Below are 18,935 nucleotides of genomic sequence, written 5' to 3'. Positions count from 1 at the left end.
GTGGAATGGGAGAGAGCGAAGGACCAAGGTGTGTTTTAGAGGGGGGGCCTAATATGCGGAAGGAATCAGCAATTTGAAATTTTGATGCTTGTGCTGCATGAGGTTCTCACTCAAGTCAAGTTGCTAATCTGCTCTAAGCTGATTTCCACATAAATACGCCTTTCTCGCTACTTTTGCAAGGTGAATCAATGAGTGCGCCGCATTATGTGATTGCCTCCAAAACTCCAAATTATTCTCCTCCAATTTGGATGGCAGTGAGCATTTCTAAGTAATGTTGGTAAAATTTGTGGTGCTTGTTTAAATCATGCATGCGTCTGTTCAATCCTTTCAAAAATCACACCCCATGTTTCACCTTAAGGGATAATGACAATTTATCACAGCATAGAAGGAAAAGGAAGGAAAACTAGGGTTCATAAATACTTGGCATAAGGGAAATCACAAAGTTGGTAATTGCCAATGGATATAAAACACTGGTCCCCCTTTCAACTGCGACTGTCAGTGACCCTGTGTTGGTGGCCAGTCACGATTATAAGAATGCATCGCATTATCATCTTAGTGTCAGTAAAAAAATATGAGGTGGTGAATGAAAGGAAATGAGTTATTTAACTAATCTAACATGGAAATGAGAAGACAGATGATTGATGTCAAACGGTTTATTCGTTTACATTAGTCTGTATTCTAGAATGAGATTTTTTATTGCCTGTTTGAGACTACGTACTACTTAAACGCCTTTATGGTAATAAATGTGATGCTTCCAAAATATATCCATGAAATTGGTTTTATACATCTGCTCGTCAACTAATACAGTTTTGTAGAAGTTACTTGATAAATTTAATTTACTTTATCATTCAAAGAAGCTCTTTAAGAAACCTTTTTAAAATCCGTCTCATAACATTAATAGGACATTGTAAAAGTTTCTACTACACACGACCCGAGTATGGTAGCTGCATCTTACGTAAAGGTATATTTCCCACTGCTATAACACATTTAGTATTCCAGTTTATCACATCGTTAATTTTATTTCATTTGTGGATGTCATAAACCTCTATGATGGACATAATAGTGCTTTTAGTAGCACGTGTAGCGGAAAAGATACCATTTTTGGCACTTATTACTTGATTAAAAAGAAGGCCAAATCCATAACTGCTTTCCAGTGATTACTTCAATCCAGACGTCAGCTAAACTTTAATGGGGAAAAGATTGTGTTATGTAGCTTTTGACGTTTTCTCGCAAGTCTTACTAACCCATATCAGCGTGGAAGATCGGTGTCAGAATGGTCACTTTCAAGATTCCAATTAGAGTAATCATGAGGTAGATTTTAGTACAAGGATCTCTAACGTTGATAATGGGAGTACGCTAGAAGGCCAGGGCTCGTGTACGCAACTGCTGGCTGGATGGTTACTATCCTCACGATTTTGTAGCATTTCGTGCGGCCTTAATTTTAAATTGATTATTAATACAAGTACATGATTCGCATAATCTAGGTCAAGGAGGAGAACTTCATTAGGGTGCAAGTCTTAAAGAGTTCTAGAATGGTCGAGAATTAGGTAAGAAAGGAATTACCAAAACAAAAACTTCCAGAAGTTCAAAAATGAGGGCGCTTTTTGGGTATGCAGGTAAGTCCTAGAATTCAACATACAGAGGGCCTATAGACACGACCCTAGTAGTCAAGTGAATGCAAAACCTGCAAAGACCGAAGATCCCATATATTCAATTATGTCAAATCACTACAATTGCTGTCATAATTGTCGTTAGTGCTAATGCTTTGTACGTTTCATGGTAAATTCGATTTGCCACTTTGTGAAATCGAAATGTGGAAACAGTACTTGCAAATCAAAACCATTGGAAAATATTGGAATGAGGCTTCTTGCGCTCCACTGCAATAAAATTGGAGGCGTGATGTACCGCATTAACAGGCTAAATTTGATTTTAGCTAAGTCCAATCCCCGAAAATACGTTCCTTAAAAATGTCAATAAGAATGAAAGTGAGAAACAAATTTCATGGTCATAGTTTCCAAATTCGTGCAAACGGAAAGCATTCCATCGAAGATCTATATCACCAATTGGAAGGTGCAAGGAAAGAGCGCACAAGGGCTTACTCGGTGGTGGTATGTAGCCCCATTAGGGTACTGTTGTTCCATTAGCCTACACAGCTGCAATAGGATCTCAACGTAAATTGAGTCATTCTTTAAAACAGAAGCACATAGAGTGGGAATCTGTTCTTACGAGGGGGATGATAGGGTCTGCTTAGTCTATACCGCCTTAGGTGGTTCAAAATTATTTAACTGTACCACTTCCTTATTGGAAAGTTGCCCTTCAAATCAGGAATCATAACTACGAAAATATTGTAATCCATGTTGACCCCAAATTTTCCATAGATAATTTGGTCTCTATTCATCGGCTTCAATTTCTCACTTTCCACCACAAAACCCGTGGACAAAGAGACTTTCTCCACTATACTAATTTGTGTTTGCACATTTGTGTACGGTCATATCAACAGTTATGCCGACTCCGATTTTTGCAAACAGTTCGATGACAACCATAGTTTAAACTGCTTCTTAGCGCAAACATTCCTGCATTTGATTGGGGATGAACAAGCATGGACGGATACAGGGTGTTGTGGCCTAGTTGTGTCTTGACTTAGACAAGGATCCGGGGAAGTTCTCTAACATCTGCAGCAACTGCACCAGCTGGCTCCGATTCAAGCTTGCTAATAGAGTCTTCCTGTTTCTCTTGACGTTCTTTCATTAAACCTTTTAGAGCACCAGCATTCTATCAATTGTTTATTGGTGGACAGTGCAATCGTAGCCAAGCAATACAACCACCCATCCCCGTTATCATTTTAGGAAATGCTATTTGCAAAAATGTTCTTTTTGATCTTAAAATGAATGAAAGGGACATTACGAGCTGTAAGCATTGTGAAATGTCATCTAAATAACATCTTGTACAATTCGGTCACAGTAGCTGCTGTAGCCAGAGCCTCTTCTTTAGTCTGGCTGTAGTTCTGTTCCACTGCCATCAGAGAATAAGGAGCATAAGCCACCACCCTTTTCTTTCCATCAGGAGAAGGTGTGAGAGATGACTCCATCCAAATCCCTAATTCGATGCATCTGAAGCAAGAAAGATGCTCGACTGGATGTCGTAATGAGTCATCATCTGAAAGGGCTGCCAATATTCAATCTACCAATGACACTTTGTGAGAAATTGATTAAGCCGACCACAAATGTCCTACACTGCCGGCCGAAAAGGATCGCAGTGAATCACCGTTTTTGAATAATAGCATTTTTCTTGATGGTTTCGACATCCAACGGGTCTGACATCCATCCGTATTTATCGGTTGTTAGCCCCACATGCTTCACGGAATCCAAATGAGAGACATTCGACTTCGTGTAGATGGTATCTATCATCTTTCATTCAATCAAGGGCGTACTTTATTTGTTGAATCAGTTAATTTCGCTCTGAACCTGTTTTGATGATATCACTCAAATAGGCTGCGCCGCCTCCCACATCGTGCAGCATGGTGTCCATGATCTACCGAAATGTGGCTGGACCAGTTTCGATACCAACTGTGCAACTCGTGTGCTGAAACAGTCCAGGAGGTATGTTGATCATCGAGGACTCCAAGGACTTTTCGGTGACCTCAATCTGAATAAGGCGTCCAAAGGTTCCACTTTCACGAAGTACCGACCTCCGTTCAGTCCGAAGAATAGATCTTTTGGGACTGCTAATGAGCAGTGGTGATCCTCTAGTAGTACGATGGATCCACTATAATAAAATAGCTCATAGTCTGAACTTTCTGCTAAGTTTTTGACGATTGCCATTAGAGCAAACCATACTGGAAACTTTGCAGGCTTCAGAACGCCTCCCATTTGCAGCCTTTCTAGTCCCTGTTTTCTCCAGAGACACCAGTATCGAATTCGAACACAAGACCACGGTGGGTCTGATTTCATCACACGAGCCGAGAATCAGACTAAAAATTTGGGGGTACTAATTTCATAAAGAGTTGGTTTGGTCGTCGGCGCATTCAGTCAGGTCTTTGCAACGGGGCTTCTTACCCTGAGGTCTAAAGGATTTAACTGAACATGAGGCTTTAATTCTGATCAAGACTGAGGTCATTCAAGCTGGGTTGGTAGGTCAAATAGCGTATACCATTCAAGTGAGAGTTTTTGACTGAGACTTATCATCAGATCTCATCAGTCAGCTGAATCCTTGATCCCGAAGCTGTAATTGACAGACGGACACTTGGTTTTGTAGGTGTCCACTCAATAGTCACCCATGTATTTATCGATACGATACTCGTGTTGAAGGCGATGTCCATTATAATTTCTTCGAAATGTTATTGATAGACAAAGTGACGTACATCTTGTGGTGCTTGGGTACGTTAAACTTGATTAGCACAAGGAAAGCTCGGGTACTTTTCTGCATTCGCTTTGTTGGCCGGGTCTGAAATTTGACAAGCCTCTGACGACAGCGTTATTTGGGTTCTCATCTGTAACATTTCTGGGATCGCTGTTTATTAAACGGAAATAGCCGAAAAATTCCACTCGTTGCACTTTCAGTGAGCAGATGTGGATGAGCTTGAAACCTGGGTAACAGAGATATTGGTTGCTATTTGGTTTTGACATACCACCTCACTGACACGGCTTAAAGAGGCCTCGCAGTTGGTTTCGACAGTGGCAGCAGCATGATCAAAATTGAGCAAGTGTTGGTACTCGATTGCCTTATTCGACTTTACCTGGAAGACAAGATAATGAGATTTTAATTTGTTGTAGGTCGTCTCCCTAGGCTTTGAGTATTGGCACTGACGACCGACTCCTTCTGCATTGGTCACCAATCAACATCACTGCATCTAGCCAACTTTCGTGCGTTTGCAGAGCAAAATAAACACTGATCCCACCATCAAAACTTAAGTCTTTTGGCGATTTCAATAATTAGAGCCTCTCCTGTTCAGTTGTTTGACGCTTTCGTGGCAGCAATTGAGCTTCCCATCAGCACTCAGCGTCGGCTTGTTAAATTTCAGACCAAGGTTTAAACGCGGATCTGGAATCTGATTCGTGGTAAAACTTCGAAACATTATTGGCAAAAGGTCTAATGGGTTGTTACTCTTGTTCGGGTGAAGAAGTAGACTGAAATTTTTAGGCTTTAGAGCATTTTGAGGCCCTTCTAAAGTGCGTCACCACTGTTGTAATCTGGCTGTGCTCCCAGACATGAAATCCCACATAACCCTGTCCATGAGCAAGCAGAAGGCGAGAGGCTTATGTTAGCGCGTGCGCGGGTAGTGAGAGCGTATGGGTTCATGTTAGTAGCAGCTATCAGTCAGGTTAGTAAGTCGAAAGAGAATGGAAGCAGTTCAGATTGCTCAGGCAGTGAAAACGCAGGATGGCTAAGGCGAACACGAGACACCGGTCCCCTAACATAAGCGATTTCCCACTTGGTTTGATGCGGCCTATTCCAGGCGGCAGTCGCGAAATTCATCAACAGGTTGGGGAGATGACGTTTACTAACAGTGAAATTGCCTCCTCTTCAACTTGGTCCTGATCCACTTTACCACGAAGTGAGTAAACAATGTTTAAGTCTGACGTGATCCACGGATCGTGCCTGTGTTTTGGCCTAAGCTTTTAGTCTTATAGCGCAATGTAGTACCCACCAATATCACCAGCACTTTGGTAGCATTTCATTTATTCTCATCTTCGGAAGCTGGAGTAGTTACTAGCGTTGTTTGTACCCAAAGCAAATGATTGGATGGAGGGTGGTCATCGTTAATTTCACAGTCTAAACTCAGTCATTTGCACAAGATTGAGGACTCGATTTACGTTCTATGAAAAATTTTGTCTTCGAAGACCAATAGAGAGAGTAGAGGAAGCCGTGTAAATAGCCAGTGACTACTTTTGAGTTGTTAATGGATTGTTGAGGTGACTGGCCGGAATTTGGTGGATAAGGAGTAGTGCGGTGGGGTTTCAGGTAACCGGAAATGGTCGACATGCACCTGACCGGGATAGGTGATTTTGGGTACCTGCAAGTGACTTTAAGGCGCATATATTATCCTCAGATTAATCTGCTCTTATTAGGTAACAAATAATCAATTTGAGAGATAGTATGAGGAAAAATATTGACTGATTTTTGAGAAGTCAGTTACTTACAAATGAAATAATACTAGTGGATAGGTTTACACAGCGTTCCACTTTGGAAAGAAATGTCAACTGAATGGTTCTAGCCTGTGATTACTAACAAATTAATTCGTGTAATTGTTGTTTCTAGCTACTATATATGTTTATCGCGACCTTTCTTGCCATGCTGGATGTCAACAGCACTTTGAAACACGAAAGAGTGGAATATAATTGTACGCAGAAATATGAGACTAAACTAGGGTTAAAGTGGTGATTTGACACCTTGTTTAACTAGGCTTTTAGCCACGCGGACGTTTTGGCGTTTATTGATTGTACTCTTAGTCCACGCCACGGTCTTCGGGCTCTGACTTATCACGACTTCGAGGCGGGCCAGGGAAGCACAATAGTACCAAATTCAGAATCCCTACCTTTACATGCACAAACTTATGGGCATATTCAGCTGAAACTTTAACTCCAAATGTAAAGGAACAAGAGATTAAAAAGTTGGCTTTATGTTAATTGTACCTTCGAAACAAAACATCTTTTACTTAACAAACTTCTCGCCGCGCACTTTGAGTTGGTGGTGTTAGCTTAGGTAGGATTGGTTGCGTTAGTGTGCGTAGGTTCTGCTTGGCACTTGTTTGATATAAACAAAAGTAGCTAGTGTGTTATATGCTTCTTAAAGGTATACGAAATGTCCAGTAATGGTCCTGATGGTCAGCCACAAATCCATTTGGGTGCTCCATCGCAAGTGCAACTTTCCCAAATGCAGCCTCCAATGCAATCACAAATGAGACCACAACCGGTTATTCATCACACAATGTCGGTACACATGCCTCAAGCGCCAAATATCGTTTGTATGCAACGACCTCAAATTGCAAAGACAGGTCAACTGGCTGTAGACAAACCCGTCACACCCTTCGTTGGAGGACAGACTCGAGTAAGAATAAGAGCATTTTTTCCAATCAGAGATACTAAGGTAAAACGTGTTTTTCAAATAATAGTCCTGAACTTTTTCGTCTTCTCATCGTTACTGAGATGAGCCTCAAATCTGCTTTTGGGGCACGGTTTATGTCTTTTTCCCACATGAGTCTGCTTTTCTCTATATCGCGTCTGTAAGTTTGTTCTATTTTCTACTCGGAGCTCATGTCTTAAACTACTTGGCCCTCTTTTACGACTTTCGTTTTTCCGTAATTGAATGTCACCTCCATTGGTAGAATTTGGGGCACAATCATGGGACACAATGTCTATTTGTTCCTAGTAATTGATTCCAAACCGTTGTTTCATACAAATCCCTTCGCTATCATTTCTCGTAGATGCCTGCGGGTGGACAAATGCCCCAACAAGTTCATGTGATATCCCAGGGCATGTTACAACCGCAGTCGCAAGCACAAACGGCCTATATGACGACTGATGCGGGTCATGGCATGCAAGTGGGGATGATCGATCAACAAAGATCCATGGTCACGAGGCGAGTTCTACGTTATGATTAGCGCCGATAGGAAGGATTAGACTATTTGAGAGATCTAGAGCCCTTACACCGAAACCTCTCTTATCACCATTGTAGTTATGGGCAGCAGGGTAATGCACATCTGCCAACAATGCCGATATTTCAAATGGGAGCTCCTGGTAAGTAGTTCTTCGGAATTAAGGAGGTCCGCTTGTTGTTACATACTGCCTTTGATGACCATCGAAGGTGAGCGTGCTTATTACTACGATTGCTTACCTTTTTTAGGCCAGATGAGACGACGTTCTGGTAGGGTTTCTTCCACTTTGTGGGCCTATTTTCCTTGTATTCTCGGCATTCTTGCATTGCCTTCTAGCATAGTGAATCTTGACCATTTAGTATTCTAAACATTTTGGTGTGAAATTATTGCCTGGTTGCCTTATGGTGTGCTGACATACTCACTCTAGTAGATTCATTCCAATTTTCTAAACATATTTTGCCCTCATGCGTGTCTCTGTTAACAGCAATACCACTTTTTTTAAAATCACTCGTACATATGTTTCCTAGATGATTTTTTCGGTAAAAATGATTTTAGATTTGCTTGCATTCTCAGTACCTTTATGTTTAGTAACGATCATTAATCGTGTCCATTGACCTATGCATATTGAAAGCGTTGTCTTCCTTTCTCTTAACATTATTTTAATAACCCGCTCTTTAAAACCCTGAACTCAGCTTGATTTTCGGTTGGCCGAGCATTATAAAAGGCAAAGTCTCATTGATTAACACAGAAACCTTTCCTGGATGGTGGTCTCATATGTTAAGCCTGACCTTGCGTGTGGGTGTGTACACATGCACATCACCGAAAGCTTTACTTGGCTTTACGTGCTCCGCGAAATCATGCGAAATTGGAGTTAAAGATCTTGCATACACGAGTTGCCGTAGAATTGCTGGTGCAATGGCTCTACTTTTAATTCGGCCGACGTAGTGTTCATTCCGCTGTGCATTTGAAGTGCTCCTTTTTATGTCTCACTACATTTGATCACAAATTTATCCGTTTCTATGTTACTTTTTTTTCCGTTTGTGCCGTGATTACAGTGATCATCCAAGGTTAGTTTTCTGCGCTACTGCTCAGGCCGTTCCCGCTTCCTGTGTTTGCCTAATCCCACTTTCCCACTACTTTTGTGCTCCTTTTCATCTGATGTGTTTGGCTTGGTTCGTTCGACCGCATAGCAGACTACTCTGTTTGTAAATAGGCAATGTGCATTGATTTGTCCATTGAAACTTGGTTCACAAAAGGCATCTGGACGAATAGACTAATGCACTTGAGTGGAGGGCTTGTTACTATTAGCTACTGCATGCACGGAAAGGTGTTACGTTAGTGCAAATTTGCTTTGATCTTTATGAAAAGTCGTAAAAATGATAACATCCGCTTTCACTCGGCGGCTGCAACGGTGTCAAGCGCATGCATATGGGACGTAGATGTTTTGCTGTCGCTATGTAGAACCCTTTTTTGTCTGTAAAGCCTCATATCTGTTTGGGTTTACTATAACCACCACAGATATGTTCACCCTTGCCGTTCCAGCATCTTTTTATGCATAGGTATCTGTAGAAGTATTCACGTAGTTATTGTCTTATCACCTTGACCCTTTGCTTTAAAGGTGTTCAACAGCCCGTCTATGGCACCACACTGCGTGTTGGTGCACCCAGTGTTCAATCGCCAGTCTCCAATTCCAATGCTCCCATTCGCTTCATCTCTAACAACAACAACGCATCGGTGCGTCTCTCATCCAAGCGCCCTATTATTACCATTAGCTTTATGATCATTCAAACCACACATTCCTAGTTAGACTGCCTAGTGTTTTAGGGAAGTAGACCCCACGTTAGTAAGTAAACAAGAATTACTTGATGCTGCTTCTTTCAATTAGACAGCATCGAGAAAATTGTTGTTGTTTCGTAGTCCTGCTACGTTTTGCCTCTCCTGCCCTCCGCGATTTGTGCATAGCTTGCACACTATTAAATGGCTAAGCATTGTTGGCCCACTTTGATTATGAAATTCTCAGCTGAGTGGAACAAGCCACTACGGGGTCGATTGTTGGTACTTTCCCAGGCCATGCATCTAGTGACGCAGCCGAACCAAGTGCAGGTGAGCCCGCAGCAACACTTCATTTCAGCGGAAACCCAGCAGCAGCAACGAATGGTGGTACCGCAGCCTCGTGCGAATGGCCCTACCATGAAAATCATCCCCTCCTCCCAACAAACGCTTGTCTCACAAGGTGGCGGCGGGAGCCAGACGGCAACTAGGTCAGCAACGAACGCCATGGTCCAGCCACAACGCCAACAGCCCGGCGAACACGGTGAGTACTGTGGCATTGCAACTAACGAGCCGTGATCATCTTATCTTTCTTTTAACCGCTTTTCCCCACTTTAATCTCCACTCGTGTTTGTATGTTAGCTGCTGGAACTCAGGTAATCCACACCTTGACAACGGCGACGGCGACGCCATCCGGTGCTGCCGGACCGGCCACACCGGAGCAGCAGCAGCAACAGCAGCAGCGGTACTTAATGGTGCTGGAAAGTGCAATGCAGCAAGTTCGCATTCATCAGCCGGATGCGGATATGAAAAACTATCATCAACTCAAAGCCCTTCTCGAAAGAGTGAGTGGTTCAGTGCGCTGGGGACAGCGCCTTTTGAAACAGGCGACAGTTTTGTCGATTAACGTAATAAGGCCCGACTATTTAGTTAAAGAAACCTAAAAGCCATGTTTCATACTATTTCAGAGTTCAATTATTTTTCGTCTTAACCGATGTTTCATTTGCTTTTTAGGACAAAATTCCACCGCAAAATATGGGACGGATTGAAATGTTTATTCGTCAGCTTCAACAGGATCCATTCCATCTTCTCCAAAAGCGTACGGCCCAACAGCAACAACACCAGGGTGTTGTTGTTGTTGGCAGCAGTGGTGCAGTTTCAGAAGAGGCGCCTCAAAAGTTGCTTGCCCAAAAGCGAGTAGCTCAAGCCCAACGCTTCGTGCCCCCTGGAATTCGACCCACCATTGGTACATTTTATTTTGCACATACAGCCATCTAACACAGTCAGTTAATTTTAGGGTAAATTTGCTAGTGGTACTGTGAAGATTTTGTTATAATTAAACTTTGTAGTCATTTCTTTGAACACATTCTCCGCTATTCCATTGAAAGGCCAATTCATTTTGACTGAAAAACAAGCATTGATATCATTTCTTTTAACGTGAGGCTGAAAGTTGGAGTCAAGAAAAGTAATAGTTTTTCAGAAGGACGAGATAGTGATAATGTTTCTCAAATGTCCATTTTTTGTTACTGTTTTAGCAGCTACATCTTCTAGCCTAAATTCCCTTTTGTCGCAACCAGTGGACCCTCCGGAAGCCGGAATATGTCCATATCCTGGCCAAATGACGTCTCAGTCCGCTGCCGCAGCTGCCACAGCTCGGCACATGCAACAGCAACAGCAGCAACAGCAAATGATAGTGACATCCGAACAAGCTCACCAGCCCCCTGCCGACCCCTTTCAAGCTGCCATGGACAAACTAGCAAAGGAATTTATGACTCTTGAGAAGCAGGTGGGCAGAGTGCGCTTCACTCGGGCTATGAACGAGGTGGGTTTATTACACTAGGTCACACGTGCATGGCCGGGCCAGGTAGGATGAGTGGCCTCATAAGCACCAACGGATCCCCTTGTAGGTATCAGAGGAGACACGCGAATTGCGTGAGACGACAGGTCACGTGCTACCACGGGATGTTTTTCCAAGTCCCCTGCCTGTGGCGAAGGTGGCGGTCGAAGCGGAATCGTCAGAGAAAGACGAGATGAACTTCCGCATTGGATGCAAGCGTGTAAGAGGAGGCGAGAAAGTGGAGGGGGATTTTGGTAGTGCTGATGGTGACAGACAAATGTGTGACCCAAAACGATCGAAAGTTGGTGGTGTAGAGCGTCGGACTATGGCGGAGGTACCTGTATGTTTTCCCTGTTCTATAACTAACTGCCTTCCTACTAATGCATATTGCAGTAGTGTGTTAAGTAACACTGAAAATAACTTACCTGGATATTATGTGGTAGATGGCAGCTGCAAGGTTCAACAGAAAAGGCAAAGTGAAGTGGATTCGCCCCAATTTTATGTTTCTTTTTTCACTTCAGATTCATGTCGGAGCTGAAGGTATGTTCGTCTTGTACATGCTTCTCTTGTATGGTGCTTTGCTTTTCTGCTGGTCAATGCTCCTCATTTGCTCTAAGTATGTCTGTGGAAACCGAGATAAAAATGCATAACTTTAAGAGCAGTTGGAACGATTTAAAATTCAGTTTAACAGAACTCTTGGAAACAAGTCTTTGCAAATAAAGGAGATAAACTTCAGTCTCTTGTGCGACAGTAATTGACATCTTCGTTGGTGGTAGACCGCCTTGTGTACAGTGGAAAATCATCAATGGATGTACACCTCACTATGGAGGATATAAATCCTCGACTGAGGCAGGAGTTGGGTCGTATCAGAGAGAGCCTTGAGGGGGTGGAGATTTCACTAGCTCATCCACATCAAGGTTCCACATCGTCCGCTGAGGCATACCCTAGCATGGAGGAGATGGAGAACCACGTCACCTGTCGCGATTTGGCGGAGTGGAACAGCAGTCTCCACCTGGAAGTCCTATTTACTGACAAGGTTAGTTTATTGCTTGCCTGCTCTCCTCCACTGTCTTTTGCGAATTCACACCCTTTTAAATTAATTATAAGCGCACTGCTTTGCTAGTTGCTAGGTAGTGGATGTATGACTGGAATTAGCAGATCATATTTGCATTTCATTTTAGCGTTATCTAATGAGAAGGCAAGCAGAACGCCAAAGCCACTTGAGTTAATCTGTAGAGATATATTGTTCACTTTACTGGTTCACCTTTCACACATTTTGTTTTATGTCAATTAGAGTGTAAGGTAATTATCCATGCAATTACATTACTGTGGGTTTTCGGTACACAGAGTTGAATTTATGGCTAAAACGACTCATCGTATGCATAGATGAAGACTTTGTGCTGAGTGCGATGAAGTGAGGGCCAATGTGCGTATACCTCTGCATCGTCAAATGCGCAATTAAGGCTTAAGTCTGTTGTAGTTAGCAATTAATTCTACGTATGCTTCTCTAATTTAACGAGTCACCCAGATCGATTAGCATTCATAAACATCTACCGAATAATTTGCGAGAACAGTGTGTGATTTGAATAGTTGGCATTGAAGGTTTTGTACTTTTTTATTAACGCAAAGGACCTCCTCATTGTAATTTGCCTCTGATAGCGCCTTTTGTCCATCGCTGGAACTGATCTTCAATTCTTTTAGGATTTACAGTAAATTCACTTCAGCTCGTTTGATCAAAGGGCTTCATGGTTGGCTCATTCGACCGACTTTTGTGTGTGACTGGGTGCTGCAGCACCGAATTTTCTAGATGAGATAATCGTGTGCAATTTAGCTTTAAATGAACACCGCGTCACATTGGTATAATTATACAAAAGCTTCGGTCATTTTAAAGTGGTGTACGTGTTGAATTGCCCACCAACACCAGCAAGGAATGAGGGATAGGGCGCTTGAAGCGATTAGTTGTGTGTTTTAGTTGATGCCCTGTCGGGTGCCTCCCCTGTTTGTTCGTCTGCCGCCGGACTATCTGTCCCTTCCACGAGTCAACTGGCTTGTCCGCAGGTCCGATTTCATGGTTCATTCGCAAGTGGAGTGGAGCGGAGAGGGGAATTCTTTTTACACACGGGATGAGGTGACCGCCTTCCGCAAGACCGCTTCCACTTTGGTTGTCCAATTCCTGGAGGGTCTCCGCCTCCGCCAGCGTCTGGCGGACCAGCTCACTCTCTTCACTGTGACCGAAGTTTGGGCAAGTTTCGTTTCCTCATTGGTGGAACCTTGTCTCCGCAACAGAGTTAGTTGCAGTTTCTGTGTCAAAGGCTTTTTATTATCAAATGATGAATGCTCTACATCAACCTTCCCCAATTTCTCATCCAAACTAACTTCTGGGCCCGACTTACTCTTCACTTTCGTTTGTACTGAAACTTATTCAGCCCCGCCTCTTTTTGCGAGGCTTAGTGGCCATTAAAATCAAGAAATTTGGCCATTTTAGCGATGTGTTCCGCACCCAAGTTCGACATGGAAGGGATTAATTTTTCTGAATGCAATTATCTTTGCTAAAAATTTATCTTCAGACCATCAGGGCACTCAACGTTCGATTCAGCTACTTCTTCCTCTCTGTGACCTCATTTCAGTGTTCTGTTAAAATTACTACGAAAACACCTAAATAAGTTTATTGTTGGCACTGTTTGGAAACTCTATTAATGAGGAAGTATGGTACTTATACAGGTGATACAGAAGTTGCATTTTCTCTTTGGTTATCTTTGCCCTCACCTTATGGATGCTTTTTTCATAATTTAGGTGAAAAGCATTCTCATGGCAATAGCGCGGTTTATGACATTTGGCATTTAGTACTCCTCACTCATAACACAACCCTTATTATCCAAATAGCTGTATGGTATGAGTATACTTTTTTTGTGTCGACTCCCTGCTTTTGAGGTTCTGGAGGACTGTGGCGCTAGAATCACAGCGGTATACTATTTTTTGGTTTTACGAAAATATAAGCTTCAAACAAAGCATACGTATGGGTTATCAGGTATGCAGTTTTGCCACAAAAATTGTGCGGCATAGTGACTTTACGGAATGGGGCCGGTGATGGTTAGAACGCCATTGCAAAGCTTTGCATCGAGGCTCTCGGGATCAATATCGGAGGGAACATGGAAGGAGCGGGAAAAGTAGCTGTCGTCCCTTTCGCCCTCTACTACCAATTTGCCACCGCTGCATTGAATGTGAAGGTGGTTTCCCTCGTAGATCCCGTCAATTGGGAGCGTTATGTGCAGTGATCGGAGGCCGTTTTGGTCTTCTCTGACGTATTCCTCTCGAGCTTCAGCGAAATTTTCAAATTGTTATTGAGCACCACAGTATCTACATTTGCCAAAAATCATCCCAAAAGCTGTATAGTGTTAATGTGATTATCTTGTTGCAGTACTTTCTCACAACTGATGGTTAGTTATGAGCCTGTCTTTCTGTATGAAGAGGGAAAGCGCCGATTATTTACCTTTGCGATGCTTTGGCCTCAAGCGACCTATAATCGAATGGAAGACGGGGGTTAAATGTGGATGGCATGATGGATGCAATGACTCCCTTAGCTGAACGCAGTAATTGGGATGTTAGATGAATCTGCCAATGTGTATCTTCCTAGACATCCTCTCCATGCGTTTACCGAAAATAGGTTTTATACGGTATCAGTTGTCTTCGTTTGCTTGGCCATGTCCTTCGTATAAAATTTGGGACGCACGCAACAAACCACTCCCAATTTCGACTTAGTTTAATTTTAACACCTTGAGCCGTGAATTTACTTAGAGAATAGATTTCATTCATTATGAGGAGAAAGATTTAATTTGAAGTTATTTTTTGAAGGCAGGTGCAAGAATGAGACCCGGTGGGGGGGGGGGGGGGTATGTCAAAGTGTGCGATATGAAATACAGCATTAGGGCAGTGTGGTCTTAACGCGTAAGAGTTAGTGCATATAAACCGAGCAAACAGTTATGAAACGAAAGTCGTTTTCTATAAAGAAAAATCACATTAAGTGCAAAATTTAGTCAAATGAAAGCAATGTCAAATTGAGTGCAGAGATGGGCCTGTTGTCCAGGTGTTACGATGAACGTGAATGACTGGTCCAGTGAAATGATGGCACCACGATAGGCGTTAGAATGCTCGGCAAGCATGTGCTGTCGCCAATGTTGCCGGTGTTACCACTGTTGCTGCCATCGGAGTTAGTCATACATACCGACACTGCGGTCATAGAATCGTCTTCGACAGCCACCTTCCTCGATGGGAATGCGGGTCGACCGACTCGGACTCAGGCGTTCCACCTCGATGCCCGGAGCTGGCGCCTCCACGGTCAATACTCCGTTCTAAACAACACAATGCGACATGGTTTGTGTAACTTCAGAGTGCACTCAATTCCCGAACAAATACTTCTCATTGACTAATGATATTGGCTTCGTTCTTTTATGTCAAATCCATCAAGTAGAACAAAAATCTTGCTTCATTTAAAGCCAAAATGTATTTAAAGAAGTCTTACTTAGTTTCTAATAGTTCACACTTTGGAAGGCAAGTAATTGGAGCCACATTTGCATGCAGACTTCAAAAAGATATCAGTGTTTCGGATAGAATAATCCTATTTTTCACAAGTTCCTTCATTTGCCAATGTTATTGACCAAGGTTTTTTGGAGTGAAGCGCCACCCACAAATCAACTGGTTTGTCGAAGCTTTGCTAGAGTACCTCGGAATTTTGTGCACACCAAACGATTCGTTTACGTACTTTCCTGGGCGACGATGAGGACTAAGCGATGCAGAAACGACACACCTACGCTTAACATAGTACACCTAGTCGCATGACCAAGTCAGAAAATTAGTACAAATCGTATGATGCGAAAACTCTGCTGTATGCAAAAGCTTCAGCAAATTCTAACTTGATGCAGTTCCAAACATTAAATTGAATAAAAATTGTGAAGACCGGCGAACGCCTAACGGTTTCAGAGTGACACTTGGCAGTGGAAATACGCTGGCTTCGCCCAAAAAATCAAATCCGATCAGTAGTTACCTTGTCCAACTTTGATTTGATCTCCTCTGTGCAAACTCCGTCGGGCAGAAGCATGGCGCGGCAGAAGTACTGTCCGCTGGACGAGTTATTCCCGCGTTGAGTGTGCTTGGCGTGGACAGAGAGAGTTTGGTTTTCCACTTTAACTTCAATGTCCTCCGGGTTAAACGCTTGGAGATCGAACTTTGCCCTGAACCAAGTCTGCGAGAGATGAAACACAATTGCATTTTAGAAAGAAGCGGACTTAAGAAGTTTGCTTGCAATACCGGGAGAAGCAGTTTTACTAGCACTTTTAAGACTAAATAAAACGTAAACCTAAAAGGTTGGCGCTTGCTCCAGTTTCCTCGTGAATACAACTTGCACACTAAGCCTGGTAGATTTACCATGTGAACGTAATGACTACCTGCCCGTTTTCATCCTTGGAGAAGCAATCTTTTATGCTGGGAAAGCGCCAGAAATCATCGAAGTTTGATTGCATGCCTGAATCGCGCATGAAATTCATCATCTCGTTATGGACTCTTCGCATCTCATTATTGATGCGCGTAAACCAGGGTCCCGCACTGCCCCCAAAGGAAGGAAACACATCGAAGGGCTGAAAATAAATAACTGTAGTTGACGAAGAAGAACAGGGTAAATCAGCAACCAGCATCAATTACAACGAGCCGAGAATCAAAACACTATTTGCGACTAGGTACAAATGAGACGCAGAGTGCATTAAGTGAGTAGGTAATAAAGCATAGGAAACAATTCCTTTTTCGAATCTCACCAAAACGCATTGATGAAGCATTAACTTTGTTCAGTTCCACGGACTTGAACATGCTTATTTAAGCACTCCTGAACAATGAAGGCGTCTAGTAATTCACCGGTCATGTGAAAGAGAAGCAACCATTTCACACGTGTGTTGAGGCAAAGCAAGTGATCAAGCATATGGATTTTAGTTCCTATGAAATTTAGTACAGCAGCCTATCAGGATCATTAAATCGGAGTTTCATTTTAAAAAAAAAGATTTGATTCATATGCATCTCCTACATGGCGAATAAGCGATTTGAAGCCACAAATTGAAATGAAGTATTATACTTCGAGAAACGTCTCTTTAAGTTAAAAAAATGATATAAACTTACGCAAAATCCCAAACAGCACCCCTACTCATGGACACTCATGGAAAAAGCAACCCATCGCTAATAGATGGTTCATAGGAGAGTATTTCATATCAATAGTGAAGGCAAAATTCTCACGCACACATTAAGTTCTGGAATTTCATCGCACCGATGGCTTAAACTAGTTAGGGAAAATCTGAGTTCCACTGACCCAGATGAAGAGAACAACAAAAAAAGGCATTTCGTAAAGTGTTAGTCCTTATACAGTTACAGTAATCTACTTACGTGTATGCATTAAAATACTGTTCGAACGATATTCAACGAAGACTTATACCCCAAAAAAGACTTTTTAAATGAAAGAATGAGAACCTAAGTACAAAGGCATCGATTTCATTAATCATTTTTTGTTTAAACAGATGGAGCGAAAGCGATGTCTTAATAGTATAAGTCAAATGTATCAGTTAGGTATTTCAAATTTTGGCTATGCATAATTCACTTCAATCGTAGCATCAACGTGCCACTGAATTCATTAACTACTGGTCGCTGAAGGTGTCCATTAAGTGACAAAATAAGTGGAGTCCAGATTTGAAATGAGTGAAATACAATCTCATTGTTTTAAAAATAAAAAGTTGAGCGACGCAACACAAAAGTAGCAGATTCACTAGCCTTGAAATCTGCAAGCTGCCTTTCCATTGTGTCGAATTGGCGATTGAGATCGGTAAATGGACAAATAGGAAAATCACGCTCATGGGAGGTGTCTCGATCGCCACTAGAATGCCTCACAGCCAGTTGCCTGTCCCCTGAGCGGTGGCCTCTTCGCACTGGAATCTCCATTGCAATGAAAACTAGCTCACTGCAATAACATAAGGACGTGCTTCAGCGCCAGTTAAATAGCCTTGGTAGTGTGAAAACTGATTGGCTCTTGCGGAACTATGGTGACGCACGATTGTTCTAGAAGGAGTGTCATATGACCTTTCATGCATATTCCTTAGGCGAGAAACACATGACTTATTCGTAGACGTCTTTTTTGCTCGAATAATCTAGTCCCTATCGCACCATCATTTAGGAAGAATGGATTTATTGCATTAGAGCTGAACATTAGCATGAAGCGTATTTGAAAGAGCAATGATGACAAAGACTGGTAAGATTTTTCCTCAAAAAATGTTAGATGGTGCAAAAAATTACTGACTTAAAAAGAATAAGCCAGAAAGTAGGCGAAGCTAATGGGAAATGGACTCTACCCGTCTTTCACAAATGACAACAAATCTGAAGCAGTCTTAAGACAATGGATTAAATGGATCCATAACACATAAACCTGTACCGACGTAAAGCGGAGTAACCCTAATCGTATAAAAGCAGAAGCCGTTGCACAGGACTTTGGATTGTCTTATCTGGTAGTCCTATTATCTATCGGTAAGGGCATTTGTGCCTTAAAAAGTGAAAATCTCCCACAGAACTCATCACTTAATTTGCCAATCATTAGACAACAAGCGAAATACCCCAGTTTGATGACTAGGCTAACAAGAGTGTTCGAGGTATTTAGTACTTTTTATCTAGATATTAGTTTTATCATACAATAAATGAAGCCTGAAAGTGGGA

The 18,935-nt window shown here is 42.4% G+C and overlaps 3 protein-coding genes across 3 annotated transcripts; 1 reads left to right on the top strand and 2 right to left on the bottom strand. All coding sequences in view use genetic code 11, as the record gives it.

Moving 5' to 3' along the window:
- Positions 1–3,531: 3,531 nt before the first annotated feature.
- EGR_01885 (hypothetical protein) lies at positions 3,532–3,950 on the bottom strand (the record flags this gene model as incomplete). Its single annotated transcript, XM_024491134.1, has 2 exons — positions 3,532–3,645; positions 3,678–3,950. The coding sequence occupies 2 exons, from the start codon at positions 3,948–3,950 to the stop codon at positions 3,532–3,534; spliced, it is 387 nt and encodes a 128-aa protein (XP_024354590.1).
- Positions 3,951–6,801: 2,851 nt separating this feature from the next.
- Positions 6,802–14,045, top strand: EGR_01884 (Ras guanine nucleotide exchange factor; the record flags this gene model as incomplete). Its single annotated transcript, XM_024491133.1, has 13 exons — positions 6,802–7,047; positions 7,424–7,589; positions 7,675–7,803; positions 9,213–9,328; positions 9,662–9,908; positions 10,007–10,209; positions 10,379–10,610; positions 10,903–11,186; positions 11,272–11,541; positions 11,723–11,741; positions 11,978–12,237; positions 13,174–13,488; positions 13,995–14,045. The coding sequence occupies 13 exons, from the start codon at positions 6,802–6,804 to the stop codon at positions 14,043–14,045; spliced, it is 2,538 nt and encodes an 845-aa protein (XP_024354589.1).
- A 224-nt stretch (positions 14,046–14,269) lies between these two features.
- On the bottom strand, positions 14,270–18,170 carry EGR_01883 (Major egg antigen; the record flags this gene model as incomplete). The annotated part of the gene is made up of 5 exons (XM_024491132.1): positions 14,270–14,517; positions 15,424–15,550; positions 16,243–16,440; positions 16,643–16,845; positions 17,999–18,170. The coding sequence occupies 5 exons, from the start codon at positions 18,168–18,170 to the stop codon at positions 14,270–14,272; spliced, it is 948 nt and encodes a 315-aa protein (XP_024354588.1).
- Positions 18,171–18,935: the final 765 nt, after the last annotated feature.

Source organism: Echinococcus granulosus (assembly GCF_000524195.1).
Source record: "Echinococcus granulosus chromosome Unknown EG_S00007, whole genome shotgun sequence".
NCBI classification, from domain to species: domain Eukaryota; kingdom Metazoa; phylum Platyhelminthes; class Cestoda; order Cyclophyllidea; family Taeniidae; genus Echinococcus; species Echinococcus granulosus.
This window is presented reverse-complemented; position numbering and strand designations above follow the sequence as displayed.